The sequence below is a fragment of the Cnephaeus nilssonii genome (assembly GCF_951640355.1).
Source record: "Cnephaeus nilssonii genome assembly, chromosome: 3".
In the NCBI taxonomy this organism is placed as follows: domain Eukaryota; kingdom Metazoa; phylum Chordata; class Mammalia; order Chiroptera; family Vespertilionidae; genus Cnephaeus; species Cnephaeus nilssonii.
The window spans coordinates 5123225-5143217 of NC_137074.1; the positions used below are offsets into that span (position 1 = coordinate 5123225).

The 19993-nt window shown below is 36.6% G+C and overlaps 1 protein-coding gene across 1 annotated transcript in view; it reads right to left on the reverse strand.

Annotated features, from left to right (window-relative positions):
- Nucleotides 1–19993, reverse strand: part of BRWD1 (bromodomain and WD repeat domain containing 1) — an 88641-nt gene that overhangs the window by 39127 nt on the left and 29521 nt on the right. The window contains exons 15-25 of the mRNA XM_079767254.1: nt 19786–19987; nt 19090–19275; nt 15458–15641; nt 11458–11551; nt 8590–8721; nt 8004–8095; nt 5327–5516; nt 3662–3787; nt 3448–3555; nt 1872–1996; nt 1221–1303 (exon numbers count right to left, since the gene is read on the reverse strand). Coding sequence (XP_079623380.1) covers nt 1221–1303; nt 1872–1996; nt 3448–3555; nt 3662–3787; nt 5327–5516; nt 8004–8095; nt 8590–8721; nt 11458–11551; nt 15458–15641; nt 19090–19275; nt 19786–19987 — 1522 coding nt within the window. The remainder of the gene's footprint in view (nt 1–1220; nt 1304–1871; nt 1997–3447; nt 3556–3661; nt 3788–5326; nt 5517–8003; nt 8096–8589; nt 8722–11457; nt 11552–15457; nt 15642–19089; nt 19276–19785; nt 19988–19993) is intronic.

Genomic DNA, 19993 nt, shown 5'->3' on the forward strand with positions numbered 1-19993 from the left:
AATTTTAAGAGGCAATTAGGAATCCATCTCTACAGTTTAAAAATGAAGTTTAAAAACATTTTTGAAAGGACATGTTGGCAGAACAAAATAAGAGCTTCTCACACATCACGGTGGTTGAAAAAACATTAACAGATAAGATACTTTAAGCTCTTTGGGACTTGGCTGTATGACTAGCTGTCTTATTGTGTATGTGTAGCTAGATGTTTTTCTTCAAAAAAATTTCCTTTACCTCTAGTCCCAAAATAATCTTGATTACTTGTCTGACATTACTGGTAAAAATAATTTATTAAGAACAGCAACACTCTAACAATCTTTGTTTCAATACGGATGACTTAAAATTTATCTGAAAAGTGTCTATTTATAGTATCTGAGGTCTTAACATCACTTATGAATGTGTACACCAAAAGACACAGCTTGGGTAAAACTTGTTATTTCTAGTAAGAGACCAAAACTAACAATAGCAGAAAAAGTTATTCTAAGTGACTAACGTCAATATGAGCTTCCCAAGATAACACTGCATAATTAAAAGTAATACTGTCTGAACACCTGTAAAACAGGCACTGCAGTTGCTAACGGATATTACTGGCCTAATTACCATCATCAATTATGTCCTGAAGAGATTAATGATCCACACAAATTAAGAACCTAAGCAAGTAAGCCCATCAGCTCACCTTCAATGACCACCATAAAAACCATGTTAGTTAGTGCCCATGCCGACGTGATTTTATTTTTTTCTGTCCACCCATATACCCCATGATTATAAAGCATAAGTGTAATATAAGCTTTTTATTTTTCAAAGAAATGGTTTCCTCAAGTCAGCCTATTTAAGTCTGACTTGACATGACATCCAAGGTAGAATATTCTGTATGCCAGACATTACCTGTGTGAAGTTTGCATTATTTTTCAACTTTCTTATTATTTTACATATGATAATTTTGTGAATTACCCAGGGCCATGTTAAATATAATTAGAAATAATGCAGTATGGGGAAGTCTGAAAGGAAATAAAAGGTCTACTCTAGTTTACTCAATGAGAAATATCCCTTCAAAACATCACATATCATAAGAAATGTTGTTTGGCTAAAAAGTCCACTAAGAAGTAGTAAGCACCAAGCCCTTAAGCAAAATAAACTTATAAGTCACTTATATTTCTTTCCAGAATTTATAAGTTTGCATCCACCAATCAAAGGTTATATAAAATTCAATTAAGGATAGACTTACAAGACTGCCAATTCCTCTGTCTTGCTTCATCATAAAATTGACGCAACACAAGAAAGTCAATAACATCTGGCATATCATGATATCTAAACAAAAAAAAGATTATTAGACTCCTTGGGTAGCAGCTTATAGTCTAGAGCAACACTGTCCAAAATAAATACAATGGGAACCGCATATGTAATTTTTAAACTTTGACTAACCTTATTAAAAAATAAAAAGAAATCAGTGGACTTAAATTTTAATAGTGTATTATATTTAACCAAATATATCCTAATGTTGTTTCACCATGCAGTCAATACAAAATAATATTTTACATTCTTTTTCTTCACATGACGTTTTCAAAATTCAGTGTTTATACTTATGTCACACTCTATTCTGATCAGCCACATTTCCAGTGCTGAATGGCCACATGTAGCTAATGGCTACCATTCAAAGGTTCATAAAATTATATTTACTTCTAGTGGGTTCCCATCTATCAGAATTTAAACCCACATGTTAGGCTGTCCACAGTGCTCTACTGTTTACCCTGCGGCTAAATGGAAAGAGCGTGCTAACCAGCAAGAGAGAAAATCTAAATGTTTTTTTATTTATTTTTTATTTTTTTATTTTAGAGAAAATCTAAACTTAAATAATTCCATAAAAAAGAACACGTACCTAATAGAGAAAGATTTGTCCATAAGTTTTCCATTTGCAGGATCTATAAATGCTAGTTTGAGGCAACAGAGTGTAGGGGGTCCAACCTCATATCGTATTCCAACTATTTTGACCAATTCTTGATCCTTCAACAGATTTTTAAAAAAATAAATAAATTCCTCAAGACTCTAATTCTCTACATATTGCAAAATTTAATCAACTCACAATTTAGGCTTCCAACTCACAATTTAGCAGACCAGTTTAAGTGACTATTAATTACAATTATTTTTGCTAAAGTTAATCTTCACATCTTTTTCAAGATAGACATTTAATACGGTTATTATATAAGGAGTATATTCACTTTAGAAAATACAATAATCCCCCCTCATTCTTGGTTTCCTTTCTGCTGTTTCAGTTACCTGTGTTCAGCCATGGTCCAAATGGAAAATTCCAGAAATAAACAGTTCATAAGCTTTACATTGTGAGCCATTCTGAGTAGCATGATGAAATTTTGTGCTGTCCCACTGGGGACGAGAGTCATCCCTTTGTCTAGCGTATCCACACTGTATAAACTACCCATCTGTTAGTCACTTAGAGGCCATCACAACTACCAGAATGACAACTGTTTCGGTACAGGGAAGCTGAAGTTTTTCTAAATTATGCACAAAGTTAAGCCTTTATTCCCATTTGTATTTCTTCTTTTGAAACTTGCACTGCTTGAAGGCAGCCAATCAATGATTCCCTCTCATCATTGATGTTTCTCTCTCTCTCCCCCTCTCCCTTCCTCTCTGAAATTAATTTAAAAAATATTTTAAAAAAGAAACTTGCACTGCTTTTTAAAATCTGTCCTGGGTATGCACATTTTACAATTACTGGTACATATTGCAAAACTGCCTTCCTTATAATTTTACATGTCAATCAATAATATATGAAGACTACCCAATGATAAACTTAAGTCTTCCTACTAGATCTTAAGGCTTAGAGGTAATAGCAGACATGTTTTTAAGTAGGCCCTAAGTGGTTGACTCAGTAGATAGAGCATCGGCCTGTGGACTCAAGGGTCCCAGGTTCAATTCCGATCAAGAGCATGTACCTTGGTTGCAGGCACATCCCCAGTAGGGGGTATGCAGGAGGCAGCTGATCGATGTTTCTCTCTCATCGATGTTTCTAACTCTCTATCCATCTCCCCTTCCTCTCTGTAAAAAATCAATAAAGATATATTTAAAAAGAAAAAAATGTTTTTAAGTAGGAAATAAATGGAGACAATAATGAAATATGGCCCTAGGGCCTAGCCAGTTTGGCTCAGTGGATAGAGCATCAGCCTGTGGATTGAAAGGTCCCAGGTTCGAGTCCAGCCAAGGGCACATGCCCAGGTTGCGGGCTTGATCCCCAGTAGGGGGCATGTAGGAGGCAGCTGATCAATGATTCTCTCTCATCATAGATGTTTCTATCTCTCTCTCCCTCTCCCTCTCTAAAAATTAATAAAGAAATATATTTTTAAAATAATAATAATAATAGTGAAATATGCTTCCAGGTTCTTTAATGGGTTCAAGTAATTTAATTATACATGTGCTAAATGTTAATACTATCATCTTACCCTAAGATCCATTTTTCTCCATGGCTCCTTGTTAGGGTTCAGTTCATAAATGTTATTTCTTCTGACAGCCTCAATATAAGCTTCATGACCCTGTCGAAAATATATAACCTACAAAAAAGGATACATTAAAAAATAACAAATAAAAATAAAAATTTAAGAGCAATATTAATGTTTTATGTTCCATATTCATATTTTTAAATTTTATTACTCTCACCTCATCGCCCATTTGTGGAACAAATGGCGATTTTCGAAGAGTGGTGTCAGTTATCCAAACTGGAGGATGACATTCATATAAATCTTCCGTATTTGTGAGCTCTGCCGGAGTTATTCTCCGCAAATTCTGCTAAGGGGAAGAAAGAGTTTGGTAGAAGAGAAAAGAGCAGCATGCACTCTTGGATTGAAAAATAAATGTCACCATTCAGAATGACTACTTACTGCATGTCACCTAATGACTAGTTCTGAAATGTCATACATATTTGGTTCCTGAACACACACAGAAACATATCACTAGTTTGCATTCCAGATCTACCTAGCACTTTCCTAGAATCTCTTGATTTTAACGTTCTTCATAACATTTTATATCCTATGCAAGGGGCTAATTTCCAACCTAAATCCTCTTCACTACAAAGCCTGCTCTGCCTGAGACACCAGTATAAATTTCACCACAGACTAATCATTTTAAGACTGGCGATAGTAAAATATGACCACAAATTCTTTGATACTCGTACTCTCCAAATTATCCTCCGTTTGAGTATGAGCTCACCTTGCTTCTAACAAACAAAATAAAGCCAAAGTGACAATGTTGGACTTTAAGACTAGGAATAAAGGCATCAGGGCTTAACTTTTGCTTACGCTTTTGCATCACTAAAGACTCTCAAGCAGCCCTATGGAAGCTCATGTGGTGGGAAATGAAGTTTCCAGCCAACTGCCCCATGAATGAGCTTCAAAGATGATCATCTAGTCCCAATCAAGCCTTCAGACAAGTCAACCCCAACCATCATGATTAGGCAACCTCATGAGTCCAAATCCCCTAGCTAATCAGCTCCCAAATTCCTAACCCATCAAAACATGATATAATACATGTTTCCTATTTTATGCAGCTAAGTTTCAGGATGACATGTTATACGGCAACAGATAACCAGTACAAAGACATGGCATCTTTAAATATTGAGAGCTACCTGCACAATAAGAGCACATGCACTGTACATGGAAAGACAAGGGATACTATAATTAGGAAAAAACTTTGAAGATAGAGCATAGCAAATAAAAATGGGAAACATAGCAATAACAGGCAAAACAAGAGAAAATGCCTTAAAATGCCTTGAAGTGTACTTCCAGTATTGAATTAATAGTAAAAAAAAAAAAAAAAGTGTTAGGGTTGGATCCTGAGAAAAACAGAACTCTCCCTTTAAGTTTCAGATTCAAAAAGGCTTAGGTTTCAAGTCCAACCCAGAGCAGATTAGAAAGAGAAGTTTTTGGGGGTTTTTAATATATTCTATTGATTTTTTTACAGAGAGGAAGGGAGAGGGTTAGAAACATTGATGAGAGAGAAACATCAATCAGCTGCCTCCTGCACATCCCCTACTGGGGATGTGCCTGCAACCAAGGTACATGCCCTTGACCGGAATCGAACCTGGGACCCTTGAGTCCACAGGCCGACGCTCTATCCACTGAGCCAAACCAATTAGGTCAGAAAGAGAAGTTTTAATAATAAAATAGCTTTTCCAAAAATAAGTTTGCATTTTACATTTACTTCCAGATGATATAACATTGTCAATAAAAATAAAGACTTCAATTTTAAAAAGATTTCTAATTTTAAGTGTGGACAGAAACGCCTACTGTACATAAGATGTTATTTCTAAAGTTACATTTTTCTTACCTCTCTTTTAGGCTTATTTTCTTTCTTTCTCTTTCGTCTCCTTTTTGGAGGAGATAAATTCTCAGTAGACACTTCATCCTCTGAACTACTACAAAACCGAGTAATACGCCGACGAGATGAAGTTCGTAAAGGAGGCTGCAAATTGATGCCTGCATCAGCTGTCCAATCAGAATATCGCGATGAAGAGTCACTAGAAAAGGAACACATTGTAAGTTCTGTGGAGCCAGAATCGAGCCCCTCATAGCAAATTCTTAATATAACCTCAGGGTGAGAGAGGAGGAGGAGGCAAGGACAGGCCCCAGGGAGCTTCAACTTGAACGACCTGCCCTCTCCATCAATGAATACTGAAATGGCCAAAGATCATGAGAAAGAGAGGAACCTTCACCGACTCGGGGAATTAGGAAAGAATGTAAGCCTGAGAAAATTTTTGTTAAGTATAATACACATGAGACCTCATGGAAGACAACATCTAGAGCCAACTAACAATTCCCCTTCTAAAAAACATAGTTATGCAAACAGTAGAGGTCACACAGAACCATAGGTAGCACCCCCGCCCAAGTTGGAGCCGACTCTAGAATAGACTAGAAATTTTCATTAGAATGACAAACCATTAAGTGAATACACTGAGAAGCCCCAGGAAAGCATAGCCACGCTTCTTGCCAAGAGAGGGACTTTCTTAGATATGACAGAAGACCCAAGAGAGATACCAGTCCTAGCCCATCCAGAAGCAAAAGCAGAGTCAAGCCCTAGACAGTCTGGCTCAGTGGATAGAGTTGTCAGCCTGTGGACTGAAGAGTCATGGGTTCGATTCTGGTCAAGGGAACATGCCTGGGTTGCGGGCTCGATCCCTCGTAGGGGGTGTGCAGGAGGCAGCCAATCAATGATTCTCTCTCATCACTGATGTTTCTCTCTCTCTAGCCCTCTCCCTTCCTCTCTGAAATCAATAGATATATTTAATAAAAAATTTTTAAAAAGCCGTCAAATGGGCCCTTGCTGGTGTGCTCAGTGGTAGAGTGTCAGCCCGAGCACCCAAGGGTCTCGGGTACGATTCCCAGTCAAGGTCATGTATCTGAACTGCAGGTTCTTTCCCGAGCCTTGGGGTTAAGGCACATGCAAAAGGCAACCAATTGATGTTGATCTATCTTTCTTTCTCTCTCTCTCTCTCTCTCTCTCTCTCTCTCTTCTCCTGCCCCCCTTTCCACTGTATCTACTATAAAAGCAATGGAAAAATATCCTTGGGTAAGGATTTAAAGAAAGAGTCAAACAGGAAACTAGATAGAATACTAGCTACCAGCCTACCACCAGCTTAAGCAAATACATAAAGGCCTCTACTGGAGCCATCATTGGCCAACCACTTACCTCTCAGGCTCAATAATGCACACTCACACAAACACACACATTCCAAAAGCTTTATATTATAAAAAGAGCTATTCAAAAAAATGTAAGAGCATTTGCGTGATAAAATTCAAGAAAAGCGGAAATAAAAGACAATAAATATAGAAATAGAAAGGAAAATGGTGGTTGCTAGGGGCTGGGGGTAAAACAGAGAATTGTTGTTTAATACACCTTTTACAAGATGAAAGAGTTCTGGAGATTGGTTGCACAACACTGTGAATGTACTGTACTTAACACTATTGGATTGTACAGTTAAAAACGGTAAATTTTGCCGCAATTTAAAAAAATTGTTTTTAAGAGTAGACAAGTGTTCTAAAAATCACTCCAGCTTTTCTTAATCATCTATAATAATAAAAGCATAATATGCTAATTAGACCAGAAGGCCGAACAGCGAACTACCATCCAGATGACCTTCTGGACGACCTTCTGGATGAAGCCAGGGCTGCAAGGGCGTAGCCTCCACAGCTGCAAGGGCCGAGCCCCTTGCACAAATTTCGTGCACCGGGCTTCGAGTAATTAAATAAAACAAGACACTATAGTATGGTGTTGTGGACCAGCATACTATAAGTGGAAACAAAACTAAGATTATTTGAATCATATTTAGAAGAAAATTTTCTGGACTTGTGATAGATACATTTTGAAGAGAGAATTATGTCCAGGTTATGGCTTAAAGCATCTGTCAAGACAAAGGTGATATTTACCAAGATGAGGAACAGATGTTAACATCGGAAATCTGGATAAGCAAAACTAAACAAAACATAATACATAATGAATTTAATAATGGGGTGGTTTTTTGTTATTTACTCCTCCCCTGAGGACATGTTTCTATAGATTTTAGAGAGATTGGGGAGGGAGGGGGGTAGAAATGTCAATGAGAAAGAGAAACATCAATCTGTTGCCTCCCACACACACCCCAACCAGGGATTGAACCTGCAACCTAGGTATGTGCTCTGACCGGGAATCAAACCGCACCTTTTTTGGTGTATGGGACAATGCTCCAACCAACTGAACCACCCAGCCAGGCTGTACTAATGCAGCCCAAGACTAACTAGATGTTTTCAGTAAATGTGTTTTATACTCCTAGATCAAATATTTATAGTCAAATAAAAATGCCCCAAGTATTTTCCATAGAAACAGCTGTTATCCAGTTTTCTTCTCCTTTTACATGTATTAAAAACTGAATGTTAACTGTTCTATAGTTGCAAGCTCTTGCATCTTGAATGCCATTCAAATACAGTTCTATCACTAAAATGCTTAAAAGATCAAAAACAAAACCAGATACCTTGAACTTTCACTATCACTTTCACTTCTTCTATCACTTTTCCATTCTTCTTCTTCGGAAGAACAAGAACCTTCACTTTGATCACAGGAAGTCTGATTCATTGGGGGGGCGGGGGGAGAGAGATAAAATAAAAACCTTGATCTCTGAGTGAAGTTAATGAAAAGTCGTGTAAATGTTCTTAGCATTTTGGATTCAAACCACTGTAATAGGTATGAACTGGTATCTCACCAGTTTCACTTCCAATTCCTTAATGCCATATGATGCTTATTTGCCATCTACTTTTTTTGATGGGCTTTCTGTTAGATCTTGTGCCAATTTTTAAACTGAATTTTCTTATTGATGAGTTTTAATTCATGGTAAATTTTGAAGACAAGTCCTTTATCAGATATGAGTTTTGCAGATATTTTCTCCAATTTTGTAGTTTGTCTTTTCATTCTCTGCATCATTTTTGTTAAAATTCAAAATGTGAAATTTCATTTTAACCTCTAAAGAATACTGTATTTTCACATATTTCAGGGTAGAGTCAAAGTAAGACATTTGACATTTATTTAAGATTATTTTATATATGTTAAAGTTAGAAACTCACATGTCTCACAGAGCTTGAAGACTCATTTCCAGAAGACAACTCAATCCGTCCAACATTTCTTCTGCCATAACTTGGATATTTACGTCTACATGTCCTCTGCCTAAACGGTGACATCAAAACCACCGAATCTGACTGGAAGATAAACATGCAGATGAAAATCAATATCTGAATAAATACAATTTCAACAAAATAGGCATTCTATCAAATTCCCAAAAATATTTCAGGCAAATAATACTAGTTGAAATATAAAAGAAAATATTCTTTAATTATTTTTATTGTGGCCATCTGCAATTAACTCAACCTTGGTATCTTTACTTTTAAGATACTTGGAAGGCATGGCTAAATTGGGCACATTAGATCAGCATTTTCCAAATAAAACTATAAGTCAATTGACCATGAATGAAATAACCCAAAAAGTTTATCACTTTAAAAATAAGTATCTTAGAAGTGAAAATATATATTATGAAGCAATAACCAACCTTAAGAAATATGTCACTATGTGTATACAAAGGATTATCTGAAATAATCCTCAAATATTAACTCTAGTTATGTCCAGGGTTTAAATTTTGGGTGATTTGTTGTGAGCACTTTTCAATTCTGCTTGAATTTTTAAAATATATTTTTATCAAAACAAAAAAATCTTTAAAAATCAGCCAAATAATGGCCCTGGCCAGTTTGCTCACTTGGTAAGAGTGTGGTCCCTATATGCCAGTGGTCGGCAAACTCATTAGTCAACAGAGCCAAATATCAACAGTAAAACGATTGAAATTGCTTTTGAGAGCCAAATTTTTTAAACTTAAACTTCTTCTAACGCCACTTCTTCAAAATAGACTCGCCCAGGCCGTGGGCTTTGTTAAAATTTTTGTGGAAGAGCCACACTCAAGGGGCCAAAGAGCCGCATGTGGCTCGAGAGCCGCAGTTTGCCGACCACGGCTATAGGTCAAGTTCCAATCCCCAGTCAGGGCACATACAAGAGGCAACCAATGAAGGCATAAGTAAGCAGAACAAGTAGATGTCTCTCTCTCATCAATAAAATAAAAAAATTAGGACAAATAAAATAAGATTGTATTTTTCAATCTTTTTTAATCCTCACCTAAGGGCATGCTTAGAGGGAGGAAGGGCGGGAGGGAGAAAGACAATGTTAAGAGAGAAACAAGAATCAGTTGCCTTTGGATACATGTTCAACCAAGAATGGAAGAAACCCAAAACCCAGGTATGTGCCCTGACTGGAATCAAATTGACCACCTTTCGGTACACAGGACCAGCTCAATCAGGGCTAGATTGTATTTTTAGGGGGTGGGGTGAGGGTAGGGGAGAGGGTGGGGAAGCGAAGGTGATGCTGGTGGGCAATGGGGAGGGGCAAGCTATATTCCTCAAACACCAAAGTCATATGTGAAATCACATAATAAAAGCATATATTCCTTGAATTAATATACAAATAAATTTGCACATAGTGCCTTCTATTTAATAATCAATAGTGTGTATTATCACTTCAACATATCACTGGCTGATTTTAAAATGAATTACATTTTCCTTAATTTGTCAGTACTACTTTTTGTTAAAGCAAAAACTAGTATTGAGTTACATAACTGATAATGTGCAAACACGATTGGATCAAATCTACCACTCAGAAAAACAATCTGTAAAAAAAAAAATTTTTTTTTTAATCAGTTTGAGCTCTGGCTGGTGTGGTTCAATTGGTTAGGGGTCATCTGGTGCACCAAATGCCTACTGGATCAATTCCTGGTCAGGGCACATGCCCGGGTTGCAGGCTCAATCCTGGTAGGGGGCATGCATGAGGTAGGCAATCAATGTTCTGCTCTCACATTGATGTTTCTCTCCCTCTCCTTACCTCTCTCTTAAAAATTTTAACAAAGCCCTAGCCGGTTTGGCTCAGTGGATAGAGCGTTGGCCTGCGGACCAAAGGGTCCCAGGTTCGATTCCGGTCAAGGGCACGTACCTCAGTTGCAGGGTCCTCCCTGGCCTGGGCTCTGGTCAGGGCTCATGCAGGAGGCAACCAATCGATGTGTTTCTCTCACATCGATGTTTCTCTCTGTCTTTCCCTCTCTTCCACTCTCCCTAAAAATCAATGGAAAAATATCCTTGGGTGAGGATTAAATAAATAAATAAATAACATCGTAAAAAAAAAAAAATTTAACAAAATCATTTTTTTTAATCAGCTGAAGGGCATTAAATATCTAACAAGGCTATGAAGAATTGACAGTAATCCCAAGGAACTAAAGCCCAACCTTATGATCAATTCTGGGAAAATCCTGCAAACACACAATCATTTTCACCAGTTTTGTAGCACTAATCTTACATACATTTTGTGTATCTTCCATGAACTCAATGTTAATGCTATTCATATAATGTTCAAGAAACTCCAAATAGAGAAATTAAATACTAAGGAATAAAATTTTCTCGAGTTTGGAGGGTCACAAACCATTTTAACGTCTAACATTTTTATAAATGCATGATTTGGATAAACTTCAGAAATAGATAAAACTAACCATAGTTTTAGAAGTAAGACGGTTGGTTCCCTGTGGAAGAAAAGAGAGTGTAGTGATTGGGGATGGACACAAAATGTTTTTGATGGGTTGGTAATGTTCTAGTTCTTGGCCTGAGTGGTCATTAGACAATAATTTTCTAGAATGTGTTAATAGTACTAGGCATTAGGCTACTTTCCTCAAGTTTTCACACTATTCCTCTTTCCTAATAGCTATACAGCCTTATGTCTACTATTTTAAATCCCAAATAGAAGGCTTTAAGCAAAATATAGTGTTCTAATATTCTCAGTGATCAAAAGAAAACAAATTTCAGTTCAATTTCTAATTTGCTTATTCCTAAGAAAAATAGAATTTAGGTTACCTTTTGTGAGAACTGAAGAGTCTTCTTTTTTCTTCCAATTACATAAAGATTTCTTTCCTCTTCACCTTTCTCTATTCTAAAGTCTTCCAACTTCCTACAAATGTAATTATCCAGTTATATCAGTGAACTGATGAATAAGTAGAGGATATTAACAGGAAAAAATAATCATCATGGTTCTAGAAATCATAATCTTCTATACTTTTTAAGTTTACACAAGAAATTATCTAAGGTTATAGCAAAACTTAAGTCAAGCTATACTTTATGTTAGAAATTTAATATGAGTTTAAATAAAATCTCAGGAGCAGCTAGAAGTCCTATTTTTCATATTTTACAGAGAAATGGCCATTTGTTTGTATTCTGATTGGCTCTATTAGGACCAATTCAAACAGGATCTCTCAAATTAGTAACTCAAAGTGTCCCTATAGTTTTCCAAGATTAAAATTCCTTTCTCTAAAGAAAAAATAAGAGCAGAATCCTCCTCCAAACCATTTAAAATATTTTGTAATTTGTAGAAAAACGGAATAGAATGTTACTACTTCTAATCACCTATACTTTACTTTCATGATACAAAAGAAGCATTATAATGTTACTGTGACCAACTTCAAAGCAAGGGGCCTTTACCATGAGGATGGTACTGACCATTATTTCCCTTCTCCACAGTTAGAATATGAATGACTGTCCTCATTCTCCAAGTTGAACATTACTAAAAACACACAGCTTTGTTTTTGTTTACTTTAAAACCCCACCAGAAAAGATTCAAAACTGACATCTTGGCCGTCCTCCAAGACATAACTGGGCACTCAAATGAGTATAAGCACAAACTCGGTAAGGGCAAAAACGGACTTCTAAGAAAATTACTTTCTCAAGGTTCAACTGTAGCCCATGCTCAAATTACAGTGCAACATTATTTTATCCACAGGGGAATTCTGTATTAGACTCAACCCTTTATAAGTTGTTCATTTTACCACTTTTATGTGTATTTAAGGAATTATATGAGGCTTTTCACTTGCAGCCAAATTAAATTCCTATGCCATCTATTTTTACAAAACACTGCATATATTTCATTCTCAATCAATAATAAAACAAAGGTACACTCTAGCCTTCAAAAGTATTGTTTGTGTGCATTCCATACCTAATGAATCACTAATATCACTCAGCTAACAAAAGTGATATTATAAAAGATTTTAGAATGAACAGAATTTCTACTATTATTGGATAAAGACAAACTATATGCCTGAACTCGAGCCCCAAAAAAGATTCCTCTACTGGGAAGCAACACTGTGTGCTCACCTTTCTGCAGGGCAGGGTTGTTTCTCTTCTCACATTTTTATCTGTTATCTAAATCAGTGGTTCCCAACCTTTTTTTGGCCATGCCCCACCCTAAGCATCTCTGAAATCCTAATGCCCTCCCTGTGACATATAATTCTTATTATTCAAAAAGTGAACTCCTATTCACATGGAGGAAGCCAAAAAGGCCATTAACTTGGTCTGAACAAGCTTCCAAAGAACATGGCATCCATGAAAGAGAAAAATAAAAGAACGAAAAGACAGCTGAAGTACTGAGGAAGAAATCACTAAGATATTGTTAGAAAAAAACAAAAATATGAAGTGATATGAAAAAATAGCAAATAAAGTTTCAATACATATAATAGAGAACTGAAATGCATAAATATGTCACAATATATAGTTATATACTGTTATTTTTTATAGGACCATAAAAATGCAAAATATTCACTGTTAATAACTCATTCTCAAATTGCCCCCCTGTGGGGCATGTATCCTACGTTGGGAATCACTGATCTAAATTTTTCACAGTAGATATATACTACTTTTATAGGCAAAAAACAAATTTTTAATTTCTCTTGATCCTTACCAAATGACACTCCAATATTATGTAAAATTTGCCACTGCTTTCCACTATAAGGATTGTTGTCAAGGGCACTGACCACTATTGTATCACTCAGCATCTCCTTCATAAACTCTCATGTGTATGCTAGAATACAGTCCTAGAAAGAGCAACACTCTTCTTTGAAAAAATTGTTTTGTGTCAGACAGCTGACTCTCAAAATCCATTCCCCTTTCTTCCTTAGAAACAGAATCTCAACTTTTACCTAGACTCTTTGTTGCTGTAAATGAAAACTATTACCTAGTCTCTTCTGTAGCTTAGTATGGCCATATGATGACATTCTGGTCAATGAATTATAAGCAGAAATGTCATGTGGAGTCATTAAGGCTGCTTACTGACATAAAGGATGTCCATTTTACCTTCTGCCTCTCTTCCTTCTTCTGGCCTAAATCTCAGCCTCCATCACAGAGGCAGATATAGGATGGCCAGAATATAAAGACCAGCTTTCTTGAACTTTTGAGTTGACCTTAAGATTAAAATCCATACTCTCAGATGGAGATCAGAAACAGAGGAACCTGAGATCCTGATTAACTAGAACCATGTATTCCAGCCTTAAGCTATTTCCAGTCTTCCTTTATGTTAAGAGAACAAATGCTTGTTTAATGTTCTGCAGGTCTTTCACTCCTGATACCCTTGCTTCCCTTGGTTTTAACAATGAAAAATATCCCAAAATGACACTTTCAGGTCTGATGATCATACAACTCAGACACAAATTTAAGGTTTAATCATAGCATTCTACATACACAATGGTGATTTTCTGTATTGCTCATCCCAATTCCAGATTTTGCTTTTCACTACTTTATTGTATACTTTAAATATTCTCAAAGTCACTGTACAATTTATAAGTAGTATCCAATATTTTCCACCAATCATGGCAACGCTTCTTGCTAAACACATGAAGGAAACACTTTTACAAGATTATCTTCAAGGTATTTGTGATTTGGAGACACAAACATGACAAAATACTGAAAGATTTTAGATACTAATGAGAACAGTATTTGCTGCCTCCGTTTCAAAAACTCAGTAGCAAGGAAGACCATACTGCCCAGAATCTAATTATGAAATATCACTTCCCACTAAAAGAAAATGGAGCTGCATAAGAGAAAAGACTAAGCCCAGGTCTAGCTCAAGAAATTCGCAAGATAAACCTGTAACATCTTGCCATGCCTAACAGCAAGGACACAATGGAAGGCTTCTCCAATCATTTCAAAAGGACTCGGGAGCCAAGATGAAGAGGCCCCTCTGGTCAAAGACTGGACAATTTAAATAGCAATAAGGGAGATTAGAAATAAGCTGAATCACAGCAGCTTGATTAACACGGTGACAAACACATACAAATTGGGTCATTACTGGAAGATAACAGGGAATAAATCTTAATTTTGAAGACAAGTAATCGAGCATCCATCCTGTCTTTTATATACAAACTTTACTACTAGATAACCAAATGTTAGATTTGAGAAAATTCTTTCTTAGAAGTTATCCAAGGGAATAAATGAAGACTTCATAGCGTTGAATTATCACTATTTTATAAACCCTAATGAATTAATAAATCTAAGCAGTTAGCATAAATGCCTGCTAACATCACAAATGTGTGTGTGAGCACACGCACACTGTGACCCTCCTCACAAAATTATTACCACTAATGAAATAAATCTTACAAAAGAACTAAAAACATTTATGACATCTGAGACAACTGGAAATTTAAATACTGACTATTAGTTCTACTGAAGAACTGTTTGTTGTTTTTAAGATAATGATGGCATATAATTATATTTAAGACAATTTCTTATCATTTAGAAATACATACTGACATGCTTTCAACAAAATGATGTTTACGATTTCAAAATAATGCTGAAGAAAAGAAAGTGGGTATTTGTGTAGATGAAATAAGATTGGCTATAAAAAAAATTTACCATAGAAAAGAGTTAGAGAACAAGTCTGACATTTTCTTACCACAACTAAAATAGACTCCAACCCATTACTAAAATATATTTATATGATTATTTGCACCACTAATGGATTAAGATATGCAAATAACCACATAGATATATTTTCATATATAAAAACAATATTAATAGATATCCTAAAACAAACCTAAATATGCCTAGTGGTACCTCTGGTACAACCACTCTCCGTTTCCATGCCTGCAGGTCCCGCTCTGTAGCAATCTGACTACGGGGAGCGTTCTGATGCATCTGACGAACACCTTCTACTTGTCCACTACGACGCAGACCAATATTTGGAGGGGACTGGATGTCTAAGCTTAGTCTTCTAAAACCTAGGGGAAAATTGTCAAGAAATGATTCCAAAACAAAGTTCAATCCATATGCATTTAACACATAATAAGCATTCCTTCTGAGCTAGAAACCAAAAATAAAGATCTACTAAAGAAAACTCTGGAAAGAAGAATCCTCATGTGACGGAGATCAAAATGTAGACTACAGAACAGACATTAACTATCAATCTCAATTTCCATTTTTACTAGACTTTCTGAAGTTTTTTAATGTATAGGCATTTCTATTATAATTATATTTGCATTCTAAAAACCTTGTCTTCTTCAAAACCACACACTAAAAACACATCTTTTTGGAAAAATAAGCATTGAAGACAGACTCCTCAAACTGCAGTGGCTTTGTAACAAGAGCTCTAACAACATTAATTGCAACCTCAAAGATAATCTGAGCCATTCAGGTAGGCAGCTGCCGAGTGGGTATTAAAAATCCACAAATCTGCGAAGTGGGAAAATGCTGTCAGCACTTGAACTGGAGCTGCGTGAGTGGTAACGGCAATACAGACAACAGGGAGCTCTGAGCCTGTGCAGAGCTGATCAGCTGGGCACAGGAGGCAAGACAACCTCCCAGGAGCTGGAAGTCACAGAGGATGGAGACCTGTCTGAGGGAGGAGGGAGTCCCAGGCAAAGTGCTGTTTTCTTCAAACAGAGTGAAGAGGTTCCGCCTACTAATGCAACAGAGAAACTGGGGGCTATGCCTTTCCTGAGGGAGGCTACACATTCTACTCAAGCTACGCTGCTCTTCTGGCATCGGGTAAAATCCACTGGAGTAAGCACAACTTCTGCATTCTTCCACACACAGCATTCTGTTTACCTATGAAATGAACCACTTTGCATTAAATTGGTTCACCCACTAAAATGGCACTAAACATTTATATTAAAATGTACTGATGCTTCAACATTATTTTAATTGAAAAGTCAAAATAAATTTTACATTAACTGCCCAGGTCATAGTATTAGCTCTCCAACAATCTGAACAAAACATTGGCACAAGTTTTTATCACATTACTTGTAATGGCAAGAATTAGAAATAACTTAAGTGGCCATAACATGATTAATCACAAAGACTGATTATTCCACACAATGGAGTACATGAAGGTATGAAAAGATGAGTTCTGCGCATGGATATGGAGTGATTTCTAGAATACACTGTTAAGGCAAAAAGATGCAGAAGAACCCACATGTATCTGTGCCTCTTGCTCTGATGCACTAAGAACACAGCACCACCCATATGGTATTCTAGCCTAAAATGTTTCCTGAATCCAATCATGTGATAATCAGACAAATTCAAATTGAATGCAATTCTGTAACACAGGCCTGAACTAAAGTAGTGCCATGAGGAATCTGTTCTAGATTAAAAGAGACATAAGAATTAATTGTTTCTCTCTCATCATTGATGTTTCTATCTCTCACTCCCTTCCTCTCTGAAATCAATAAAAACATACTTTTTTTAAAAAAGACTTTACATTAGATAGTAGTATTGTGATCAACAAAGTTTGTTGACTGTGGTCACTGTATAATGATTATATAAATGAATATTCTGTTCTTGGAATATATAGGAAGAAACATTAAAAGATAGTGTCACACCCTAGTTGGTTTGGCTCAGTGGATAGAGCGTCAGCCTGCAGACTGAAGGGTCCCAGGTTCGATTCCAGCCAAGGGCACATGCCTGGGTTGCGGGCTTTATCCCCAGTGGGGGATGTGCAGGAGGCAGCCAGTCAATGATTCTTTCTCATCATTGATGTTTCTATCTCTCCTTCCCTCTCCCTTCCTCTCTGAAATCAATAAAGATATATTTAAAAAATAAATAAAATAAAATAAAATAAAAAATAAAAGATATAGTGTCACAATGTCTCCAACTTACTCTAATGCAGTTTAGAAAATACATGAAAAAGAGGCACTGACTGTGAATGTACACAAAAAGGGATAAAGTGAATGTAGCAAAATGATAAAATCTAGGTGAAAGCCCTCGCCAGTTTTGCTCAGTGGAGAGAGTGTCGGCTTGCGGACCAAAGGGTCCCAGATTCAATTCCGGTCAAGGGCATGTACCTCCATTGCAGGCTCCTCCACGGCTCAGGCCCTGGTCGGGGCTCCTGCAAGAGGCAACCAATGTGTTTCTCTCACATTGATATTTCTCTCTGTCTCTCCCTTTCTCTTCCCTCTCTCTAAAAATCAATGGGAAAATATCTTTGGGTGAGGATTACAAAAAATAAAAAATAAAAATCTAAGTGAAAGATATATGGGTATTCATAGTAGTATGCCTGAAACTTTACTACAGGATTGATTTTTCAAAATAAAACATTGGAAGATATAAAGCCTTATGCTATAAATTTCAGAGAAATAAACCTTAATTCCTCATTAGTATTTATTAGAGTCCTAGTCCACGAATAGCATGACATCCCCAAAAGTTTTAAATGAATCATGGAACTTGCAAATCACCTTGGGCTAGAAACAAAGAGGACACTAAATGAAGATCATGAGCTGAAACTGTGGCAGCCTGACAAGTTGTGCAAATCACTAATCTAAAGGCTTGGGTGTAATGTCCACATGAGAAATAACACCTTGGGCCTATGTCAGATACACAGCTGTGAACGAGAAACAGATCCCCCAACCTTCCCCCCCTTAAAAAAAACAAAAACCCAGTGGTCCAAACACTACAAAGATGGTAAAGACAAAATATAAATTGATCCTAGCAGGATCTGCACATGCCAATGCCATCTTTCACCAAGATTACCCTGCGTGCAGTGACTCTTTGGGGCAGCCTGATTTTTATATCATGTAGTTCAGCACTGAGGTCAGCACTGAGTAATAAAGAGATAAGAAATAAAGTACACTTGGCAAATATATTTAAAGTTTCCCCCTACAAACAAAAGAATAAATGCCTTTACTAGCTATAAATGAATTTTTTCAGAGTAGATTTCTATGAAATTAATTATTTTGCCATTACAAAATAAAAATTAGCCTTGGATGAGTGGTTCAGTTGGCTGGAGCATCGCCCATAACACCGAAAGGTCGTAGATTCGATTCCTGGTCAGGGCACAAGCCCAGATTTTGGGTTCAATTCCTGGTCGGGGCACATGTGGGAGGCAACTGATCAATGTTGCTCTCTCTCAAACCAATCAAATCAATTTTTAAAACAACATATCCTTGGGTGAGGATTAAAATACATTAATTAATTAAAATTATAGGAGTCTAGATAAGAAAAAAAGAGCAAATTCTCCAACAGACAAGTAGAAATATTGGTTTAAAAAAAAGGTTTTGTTAGCACATCAACTTTATACCTAATAAAGGTACCTACAGATAAATACTTAAATTGAAAAAATACCATGCTAACTTCAAGTTTTTCACATAACATGTACCTGACATCATTGTGCTTCACTTATGCTTCACTTTCAATCAGCCATTTTAAGGCAAAATATATCTCATTATTTATTACCTCTTCGTGGTGTTTCTTCCCCATTTGGAAGTACATTTGGAATATTATCCTGACCAGCTCCCATCCTCTCATCTTGCTGCTGTTGCAACTGTCTTATCATTCCATCAAGAACACTGGGCTCTGGACTTCCTTCACCATTATCATTAGTTTGTAGGCTTATAATTTGTTCAATTACCTCTCCATCACCTGCAAATTCAATATCGTCAACAAAATCATAATTTACACAAATGGGGGAACGTCTACAATTAAAATTACATTAGCACCCTAGCTGGTTTGGCTCAGTGGATAGAGCGTCGACCTGTGGACTGAAGGGTCCCAGATTCGATTCCAGTCAAGGGCACATGCCCAGGTTGCAGGCTTAGTCCCCGGTGGGGGGTGTGCAGGAGGCAGCCGATAAATGATTCCCTCTCATCATTGATGTTTCCATCTCTCTCTCCCTCTCCCTTCCTCTCTGAAATCAATAAAAAAAATTTTTTTAAAAAAGCTGTAACAGGCATTAAAGTAACAGACAAAAATTGATTTAAATTATTGTTTATGATTACATAAAGAATGTCTTTGTTCTTAGGAAAAACATATTAAAATATTTCTGGGTAAACGAACATGAGATCCAGAACTTAAGCCTCAAGTGGTTCAAAACAATAATATGTATCTAGAGATAAATGATAAACATTACATTAAAAAGGGCTTTGCACTTACTTGTTGCCACATAGCCTAGCTGTGGAACCAAATGTTCATCTGCAGAATTTTCTCGGCCTGGTACTAATCTCTGATACTTAGTTGGATGAGGATTTCCATCTACATCTACCAAGAATGGTGGAGGCATAAGGTGAGGAGCCTGCTGAGTTTGCTCATCTAAGACATAATTATTAGAATCTCTAATCAGTGGTCGATAGTCAGTATGGAA